This window comes from Poeciliopsis prolifica, unplaced genomic scaffold (genome assembly GCF_027474105.1).
Source record: "Poeciliopsis prolifica strain line A6 unplaced genomic scaffold, Auburn_PproV2 SCAFFOLD187, whole genome shotgun sequence".
NCBI lineage: Eukaryota > Metazoa > Chordata > Actinopteri > Cyprinodontiformes > Poeciliidae > Poeciliopsis > Poeciliopsis prolifica.
In genome coordinates this window covers 105,001-115,000 of record NW_026562562.1, presented here as the reverse complement: position 1 = coordinate 115,000, position 10,000 = coordinate 105,001, and the positions used below count along the sequence as shown (strand labels likewise).

The 10,000-nt window shown below is 51.0% G+C and overlaps 1 protein-coding gene across 1 annotated transcript in view; it reads right to left on the bottom strand.

The window, feature by feature from the left end:
• Positions 1-1,256: 1,256 nt before the first annotated feature.
• LOC129356698 (dystroglycan 1-like) overlaps positions 1,257-10,000 on the bottom strand; it is a 27,761-nt gene continuing 19,017 nt past the window's right edge. Inside the window, 6 exon segments of the mRNA XM_055026262.1 lie at positions 1,257-1,862; positions 1,864-2,303; positions 2,305-2,412; positions 2,414-3,248; positions 3,250-3,518; positions 4,195-4,638. Coding sequence (XP_054882237.1) covers positions 1,724-1,862; positions 1,864-2,303; positions 2,305-2,412; positions 2,414-3,248; positions 3,250-3,518; positions 4,195-4,638 — 2,235 coding nt within the window. The 3' untranslated portion in view covers positions 1,257-1,723.

The following is a 10,000-nucleotide window of genomic DNA, read 5'->3' as shown; positions in this document are numbered from 1 at the left end:
AATTCAGATCATTTTAATAAACAATTTGAGGCTGTATCAAAATGTTAAAAAAAAAAAAACGTTTTTCTGGAGAAACTGGCTGGAAATTCAATGTTTTTGTTTTCCTGAATCTCTGGAAAAACCAGGAAAACAAAAGTTGACTTCTGGAGAGACCCAACGTCACGTAGAAAAAAATCAAAGCAAATCAAATGAAACGATCCCTGGTTCAAAGTTTCCGGGTTTCTTGTTCCAGGTTTTAATTGGAGAGGAAAGAGGCGGAGCTGGAATCCTGTGGGAAACCAGTTTAACCAGTAACCAGGAACACACCCGCTCCACATGCAGCCTGAACACCAGGGGGCGCCAGCAGAGTCATCAGGCAGTTACCAGAGCGTCTGACAGTGGGTCAGCAGAGACAGAGCATGTCCAGTAGATGACCGGCTGAGCCGTTAGGGTCACGCTGGGGTCACACTGGGGTCACGGTGAAGCTGATGGATGTGACATCAGAGCAGGTAAAACCAACCTCCTCGCCACGAGGCCGGTTCTGTTTCTGAGTCGCTGTCGGTTGCTCTGGTTACCGCCTGCAACCCATCAGGCAGCATGTGGACGGCTTTCTGTCCAAACCGGAGCGTTTCCACACCGACACGGAGCAGCTGGACATTCAATCTGTTTTCTGTCATATTTTGGTTTTTTGATGTGCAAACTGGATGGTCCATGATTGGGACCAGTTTCCCACTAGTTCCCACTAGTTCCCATTAGTTCCCACCAGTTCCATTAGTTCCCACTAGTTCCCACCAGTTCCCATTAGTTCCCACTAGTTCCCACCAGTTCCCATTAGTTCCCACCAGTTCCCACTAGTTCCCACCAGTTCCCACTAGTTCCCACCAGTTCCCATTAGTTCCCACCACTTCCCATTAGTTCCCACTTCCCATTAGTTCCCACCACTTCCCACTAGTTCCCACAGGACTCCAGTCGTTGCTCTTACTGCCTGGTTTCTCCAGTCTCAGAGGACTGGACTGAAAGTTGTGGCTGATTTGTCTTGTAGAAAAACAGGAATAAAAAAATCACCTGTTAATATTTTGGAAGATGATTCTTTCTCTCCCACTTCGCTCCACCAAATAAAAAATCTTCCGACAAACAGTGAACTTAAAACCAACAAAACAAACGATTATTCATCTCTACCTTGTTATTCTCAGCTAGACTTTGTGAATAAGGATAAAAACCGAGTTAAAAGGCAAACCGTTATGAATCCAAACACACACACACACACACACACACCACACACACACACACACACACACACACACACACACACACACACACACACACACACACACTCTCGCGGTCGCAGAGCTCGAGGTTCTGATGCGTGTCTGGTGACGCTAGCAGGACACAGCGGCTGTTAGGCAACGATTCAGTCCAGTGAAAAATAAAAGTTATCGGGAAAAAGACAAAAAGTCAGATCCAGTTTTCAAATGTAGAAAAAGCTGAAATGCTGAGAGGAGAGCGGCTCTCCCGGTGGTTTCCTCTGGGTCGAGTCAGCGGCCCGCTGGGATCAGAACGCGGCGGCTACCACAGAACCAGTGGTCCCTCAAAGCCGTAGCAAACCCACCCAGACCATCGCCTCCGTTGTTTTGGAACTTTAGCACCTCTTGACATCACTTCCTGTAAAAGTCCAGACAGAAACAGCAGAACCCAGCGCAGTTCCTGGAGCCTCCCTCCGCCGTGAGGGGAGGGCAGCCGGGCCTTATGGCGGCACGTAGGGGGGCGGCGACCTGTACGGCGTCATGTTCTTTGGACGGGAGCCCTTCCCCTCCTGGGGAGCCGTGAAGGGAGGAGGCGGCTGGTAGGGGGGTGCGTTGGGGTCTTCGTCTCGCAGGGCGGTGTTCCCCCAGCATCTCCTGGTTGAGGGGCGTGGTCTCTGGGCTGGCCATGTTTGGGTACTCGGGGGGCGGCAGCGGCGGCTTCTCTTCCTGCAGAATCAGCGGCATGCTGGAGGGCGGCGGCTTGGAGTCGTCCAGCTCGTCGGCGAAGATGATAGGCACCCCCTTTTTGATGAAGGTGGCTTGATCCTCGATGGTCAGCTTTCCCCGCTTCTTCCTGTAGCAGATCATGGCGATGATCCCCGCAATGAGCAGAATGGCCGCCACCACGGCAGGGATCACCGTGTGAAGGTAGACGTCATCAGTGCTGTGGCGGCTCGACCCCAGGCCTGGAGTGACAGCGGAAGGTTCTGGGATGTCGACCTCTGCTGGCGGGATGAAGGAATACGTCCGGCAGCTGGCTCTGCCCCGCACCTTCACCTCCAGCGGAGAGAAGTCCGGCCCCCATGTACGTTCTGAACTTCGGTGAGGGTCTTCCGTCGGCGTCTCCCAGCGTCCTGCTCATGTTCCTGAGCTGCTCCTTGGGACACGGCTGCTGCGGCAGGCTGCTGTTTGGTCCATTCCACCACGATCGAGCCTTTGCTGATGTTCCTCAGGCTCACTGTGCTGCTGTTGCGGTCGCCCAGAACGTACGCCAGCTTCTTGACCAGCAGGATCTTCTTGTGGATGTTGTTGGTGATGAGCCGTGGCTCTCCTTCGAAGCGGGCTGTGAAAACGACTGGCGTTTTGTCATTGGCAGGCCAGCGGTTCACTTTGACTTCAAACGCGTCGATGGCGTTGCGGCCTCCTTTGTCGGTCGCCTGCATGAAGTACTCGTGCTTCCCGACGTGCTGAACGTCCGGCAGGCCGTACAGCAGCTGGCTGGTGGTGTTGAACTGGATCCAGGACTCCTCTCCAACCACATCCTTGTGGTTCTGTTTCAGAGACAGGCGGAGCTTGTCTGTGGTTCCGTCCTCTTTGTCAAAGAAGGTATCAGACGGGATTTTAACCTCGAAGTACGTTCCCACCAGTGCAACGACCTGATCGATGGGGTTCCTCAGCACCGGCTTCTTGTTGTTTGGGTCGTCGATGACACCAGGCGACGGCGTGCTGGCTGTGGGGGCTTTGGGTGGTGGGCTCTTCGGGGTGGTGCTGGTTGGTTTCCTGGGTGGTTCTTTGGGTGGGATGGTGGGCGTGGCGGTAGCCTCTACAGGGATCTTCCTGGACATGGACGGCTGAATGGAAACGGTGCTGGTGGTGACAACAACCTTGGTCGGCTGAGGCGGGCCCAGGGTCGGGGTGTGGGCGATGGGGTCACGGATTCTGATTGTAGGCTTCCCTGGCAGAGGCACAGGGCCCCGAACCGGAGGGGCAGAACTTTCTGTGGGCGCAGCGATGGAGGGAGAGGAGAGTCGGGACGATCCTGACCGGAGGTTCAGCCGCCGTGGTTGGAGGAAGAACGGCCAGGACGGGCGTCGGGGTGTTGTTCAGCTGCCTTCTCACTCGCTTTGGGACTTGTGGCTTCTTGTTGGCGATGTGCCATCCCACCACAGGGTACCCCAGCCTGGCAGACATGGATCCGTCTTTAGCTGGACCCTGGACGCTGTTGATGTCTGGAACGGTGGTCCGGTCCAGGAAGCAGCCCAGCTTCCATGACAGAAGAGCTCCGTTCTCCACCACCTGAGAAACAAACACAGCGGTGAAGCTGCTGGGTTTCTGTACGATTCAGCCAATGATTCAATTATCAAAGAGGAGAGAAACAGCAGCTGACCGTTCTGTAACATTATAGCTGCTCTAATCTGAGGACGGATTATTTTTGCAGTTCGATTTCTGCAGCAGCTCCTGAACCCAAGAGAAGCTCTGTGAGAAATATTAGGCTGAGTTTAAGGCCTGCTGATGAACTCCAGTCTTTTAGGACCTGAAAGGTAAATCCTGAGTTTTACTCACTTACACTAAGGAAAAATAGTGTCTTGCAGATATGGCAGCTTGAGTTTTTGTGGTGACAAATCACATTTTTTATGTTTGTGTGGGGAGAACAGATGCATGTGAATTATTTACTAAGATGTTTCAGAAAGTAAAGAAACTGTTTTGGTTCTGGCTTGTTGATAATCTGGCCAGCTGCTGAAGATGGAAGCAGCAAACTGAAGGCTGGGAGGAGAACCAGATTGTTGCCCTGTTAGCATCGACAGCTAACAGAAGAAGCTCAGAGGTTCATGTGACTGAACCTCTGAACGTCGAAAGAAGAAGAATAAACGCTAAACATATTAATTATGCACAGAAACCAGGAGAAATTATGAACAAAGTTTAACTTATTGTCCCTTTGTTAGCTTACAGCCAACCATCTTTATCTGCTGACCTTCTTGGCGTTTCCTGGCCCGGCCATGAAGGCCGACATGTCGAACAGCCGGTTGTTGACCACTGGCAGCATCTTCATGCCCTGCAGCTCCACGCCTGAGAAGCTCCTCATCCTGTCCAGCAGCTCCACGCGCTGCGCCGAGCTCATCTTGGTCAGATCGGCGTCCAGAATCACCGTCAGGACCGTGACCGGCTCCTCGTTGCTACACAAGAAGAGCTGGACGGGATCCTCCGCCGCCGCGCCGGACAGCGGCGCCGCCGAGTCGCCGTCATCCGGGTGAACCTCGATGGAAAACTCCTCTGAGGATGAGGAAGTGCGGTTGGAGATGGTGACAGAGATGTAGTGGACTCCTTTATCCTCGTCCAGAGGGAGCCCCCGCAGGACGCCGCTGCCGGCGTCCCAGTGCAGCCAGGCGGGCAGCGAGCCTTTCCCAACCTCCGTCACCTGGAGACAAACCAGAGAGCAGCAATGAGCCGCCGGTGTCATCAAGACGGGAGATTCACACTTTGGGTACCACGGCAACTTGGATTAGAGCACAAGTTATCGACTGATAAGTTAAAGTCGACAAATAATTAACTGATAAACGTCTGTTTCTTTAAGAAGCTCCTGCTCTGTCTGAAGCTCCGCCTCCAGGAAGTGGTCCCAACATGGCTCCTCTATTTCCCAACGCTGCTCTGAGCAGCAGCTCCGATGATGAGCTCAGCTGCTGTTTGCTAGTTGCTGCTGGCTAGTCTGAAGGAGCCGAGAGGGGAGCAGCTGGAGGGCGGGGCTACGTCCATCCAGGTGATTTTCACAGCTGAACGGTTGCCATGGAGATTACAGGATTTTCAAACATGCATAAAACAATCAAAGCAACGCTCCATGTTTTTTTCTGATGACAATAACAAAAAGATTATTTTACGTCATGTTGCCTTTAAAATTCTGGCTTTTTGTTTCTATCAAGAGGGTCGGCCATCTTTCCAAATCATACCCACCAAAATCAGTGACAATGTGGTGAATTAAAAAAAACAAAGAAACAAATCTGAACAATTTCTTGAGTCGGCTGAATTACATCGAGTTTATATTTCAAACAGAACCGCAGAAATGCATCTGGACTTTGTTTGGACCGTTTCTCCTTCACATTCTGGTGTAGTGCTGCCATCTTTGTTTCTGTATGAACTGGCTCAGTTTGAGGAGGCCCAGAGGCGCCCTCTTCTGGATGGTGGCCAAACTACAACTCTGAGCTAATAAACCATGATCAGTTTGTGAACTGGTTCCATCTGCTGTATTTGTACCAGTCAGCTGCTGCGAGAGGCTGAATCAGTCGGCGTTTCGATTCAGGTACCTGGACAAGAAATCCAGTTCGCCCTCCTCTTCCTCACATGCAAATACAAACGCAGAGCTGAATCGTTATTTAAACGCGGCTAAAACTAAAATAAGTCGGTCGATTATGAGGCTGATGAAGAGAAATGGATCACAGGGGAGGGACGATGAAGATAAGCTCAGGAACAAGCGTGACTCCCCCCCCCACCCACAAATTAATTCTGTGGCTAATAAATCCCAGTTAATGAATTATGCAGCGAGCTGCTCCCAGGATGCATCATTACAGCGGCAGCAGGACCGCAAGAAGCAAACCGAGAGACGGAGCTCAAGGCTCTCATCCCTGTGGAGACAGCAGGTCCTCTGACGAGACAGGAGACGGGCGTTCACGTCTTCTGCTCCACCCACTGCTCCACCTGCTGCCCACTGCTCCACCTGCTCCATCTGCTCCACCTGCTGCTCCACCTGCTCCACCTGCTGCCCCCCGCTGGTTTTAAATCACGAAACAAGAACACAGATTTCATCACCACAACAGACACGGGACAAAACAGTTTCAAAAGCTGAATTTCAACAAAATCTCCTCTAAACTCCTTTTATTAACCTAAACTCTGTTTAGGTTAATAAGTTTTTCCTCATGTCGATGTATGAAGGATTTTTAACTGCAGATTCATTATTTGCTAAAAATGACCAAGGAATGATGAATATTTATTACTCAGAAAAGAACTGAAACATGAGAAAAGAACTGAATCATTAGGAAGGAACTGAATCATTAGGAAGGAACTGAATCATTTGCTTTTTTCCATTTTCTCATGTATTTCCAACATTGTCTAAAACAATGTTATGTAGTGAAATCAGAAATCTGCATAATGTGACTAACAGGTAGGTGGATGAGCCGATGAACCAAGAACATTTCCTAAAAATTCAAAGGTCAAAGGTCAACATTTTGTATAAGCCAAAAGATTTCTCATTGGACTCGGTCCTGAAGGAGGGACGTTTCCATTCAGACTGAGAAAATGATGTCGAGCTCAGAGCCAATCAAATGCAGAGAAGGAGCAGATCCTCTCCTCTGATTGGCTCCAGTTCAACTAGAAAAAAGACTTTATTTCCATCGTGAACCTCTGACCTGTGGGAAACGGACCAAACCAACCTGTGGCTCAGGTTCCTCTGCAGGCTGGAAAACAGGAAAACCACTAAACTTTTCCTGTTGGAATCAAAATCAAAATAATTTTATGCAATTAAACTTTTTCTTGTTTCTGTTCCTACATGTGAAATTGTTATGGAAACGACTCAGTGAACCCAGTGATAAATGCTCATCTGGAGTCGAACCCTTTCAACTCCCGGCAGAAACTTCGTCCTTCCTCCTCCTCTCTCAGAGGAAGGTTGGAAAAAGTTTCCAGTCGTTTCCGGCGTAAAGCTTCAGAGGAGCCTGATGTTCGGCTCCACGGGTCGTCAGCTGAGAGAAACCAGCCTCCTGCAGGACGGGTCCGGAAGAAACGGGACAGAACCGTCTCTGGAAAGCTGCTGCAGTCAGAACCCGTCTCTGGAAAGCTGCTGCAGTCAGAACCCGTCTCTGGAAAGCTGCTGCAGTCAGAACCCGTCTCTGGAAAGCTGCTGCAGTCAGAACCCGTCTCTGGAAAGCTGCAGCAGTGGCGGCAGGGATGGCAAGCGGAGTGAATTTATCCGCCTCGTTCAGGAGCGTTACTGCAGAGGAACTGGCTCTCCATGATGGATGATAATGTCGGGTTTGAAGAATGAACGGCAGGCGGAGCAGCCACATCTGTTTGGCCCCAACTTAAAAGGCTTCATTAAAAGGAAACGAGTGATAATCTCATCAGAGCTGCAGCTCCTTTCATCATCATGAGCCGCCGTGACTATCAGCAGGCAGGACAGCCAGGAAGCCGCCGCCGTGCAGCAGGCTGGCCTCCAAACCAACCGGCTCCAGGAGCGACAGGCGTGAAACGCAGGGAGACCTTACCGCATCCGGCGGATTCCTCTGCGTGGCCGCCTCCTGGTGGGCGGGGTCAAGGGTTGCACAGTGAGCTCATCATCGTAAAGTTTGACCTGACAGCTTCATATGAGGGCGACATCATTAACGTCAGACTGGAAGCTGCAACAACATGGCGACAGACTTCACTGCTTCAGAGGATTTCACTGCAGAATTTAACCAATCAGTGAGCTGGAGGCCAGAGGCGGCCACTGATTGGCTCTTCAGATGTTTAATAAATCGATCTAAACTGAAAACTCATCAATGTGGAAATTAATCTACCAATAATGTGCTTTGAGTTTGGTCCATTTAGAAAATGTACGGATGAATAAATGAAGTTCCAGACCTCCGCCACCAGGGGGCGGCTGTCCTGAATGCGTTGGAGATGAAGAGCAGGTCACGTGACTGGAAAGCAGCCAAGGTGGGCGGAGCCAAGATGGCTAACAAAATTAACCCGAGTATTTAATTAAAGTAGTCAAAGTTCATGTTACTTGTTTCCAAACTTATTTAGTTTAATATTTGCTTTTATAATCTAAAAACAGCTTCAGTATTTAGAAAAGACTATTATTGGCTGTCTCTGTTTCCTAGCAGCAGGCGGGTCGCGGGTTCGAGTCCCACCCTGCGGTCCGGTCTCCTGTTTGGGTCCCAGCTGGAACCAGAACCGGGCCGTTCAGTTCTGCCATATTTTAATGGCCGCTGCTTCCGCGTGTCTGTGGGCTGCGGTGCGGCGCATGCGCAGCCGCCCGTCTGAAGACATGAAAGTTACGACCCGTAATGTCTTCCTCATGTTCCGCCGCTCCCAGATTAGATCCATTAATAGTACCGGCCCGTTTTTCCTGGAACCGGCTGCGGCTCGGGGAATTTTCCGTCCGGCTCCCGAACCGCTCAGCCGGCACCGCCGTCCTCCGTTTGGACCGGCCCGCAGGAGTTCTGGTTCTGCCCGTTCATTCCTTCAGTGTAAACAAAAGGAGGAGCAGAAGGTGGTGGTGGCGAGCTGAGCTCTGATTGGCCAGTTCGGCTCGGTTCTGCAGGTTCTGCTCCCACAGTGGGAAAGTTGCTGCCGTGGATTTCAGCCACTAATTTATTTTTAAGAGCAGAAAATGAGCCAGAGGTGGAAACGCTGCTGTGAACATCCACCTGGCAGCGGCTGGCAGCGGCTGGCAGCGGCCAGCGCTTCACCTCCATCCCTCCATCATCCCTCCATCCATCCCTCCATTCCTCTATCCATCCCTCCATCCATCCCTCCATTCCTCTATCCATCCATCCCTCCATTCCTCTATCCATCACATTTTCCACTGCATGTCCCTCTGCCAGCTCCTCTTCATCCTCCTAAATATGAGGCTTTTCTAACAATGACCTCCTTTCTCCTCCTTTCTCCTCCGACAATGAGCCGCTTTCTTCCTCCTCCTCATCTTCTCGATTCCTCCTCATTCTTCCCTCTCTCCTCTCTCCTCCCGGTGATTAAACGTTGCTTTTCCCAGGATCCTCCAGCTGCTGGTTCTCAAACCGTTACTGGGAGGAAGCTGGAGAACCCGGAGACGGAAACATCCTGAACATCCAGATCCCAACCGAACCCCCAGTAAAGACAGAAATCACTTTTTAATGATGTTATTCTGGAGTTAATAAATAAAGCAGCAGGAGGCTCAGATCCGGAGGCGTAGGGGAGGAGGGGGAAGGGTCAGACCGCCACGGTCCAATCGGAGCGGCTGGGACCCGGACCGAGTCAGAACAGGAACATTCAGGGTGAGCCACAACATTTATTCCCAATTCTCATTTTATACAATTCAGAATCGATACACAAAGTCCCCAAATCAATTTTAAATATAAAATGACAAAACGAGTCCACTGTTTGTTGTGACGTCATCAAGCAGCCGGTTCTGGAAGGTTCTGATGAAGCACCGAGGCAAAGAGGGAACTCCAAACATGAAGGAACATTTCAACTCACGTTGGTTCTGAATTCCCAGGAAGACTGAGCTTCACTGAGGTCAAAGTTCACACGATGAGGAGCAAGGAACAACGGTAGTGGGCGGAGCCAAACCTGGGAGGAGGGTTTCCAGAACCAGTAATGGTTTCCAGAACCAGTAATGGTTTCCAGAACCAGTAATGGTTTCCAGAACCAGCACATCCAGTTGAATCATGAATGAATGTGGAAGAAAATAATCCGGAACATGTGAGTCCAGCTGCTGCTGTACGTTTAATTACATAGCAACATGGCCGCCAGCGCTGCGGCGCCAGGAACCTCATGGCAGCGTGCTACAGCACCCGGCCCGGCCCGGCCCGGCCCGGCTGACTCATATGTTCTGCTGGGTTTTATCTCCTCCCAGTTCTCCAGTTTTCCGCTCCCGTCCTGCCAGCTGCCAGAGAGGCTGCAGAGCTTCACTGGAAAAACACAACGGTTTGAGATCCGAGCAGCAGAGAGACGACGATTAAAGACCCGGAGAACCAAGCGACGGGTTCTGGAGGAACCGCAGAGCCGCAGTAAGAGCCAGCAGGGGGAATCAAAAAGTTAAGAACAAAAACAAT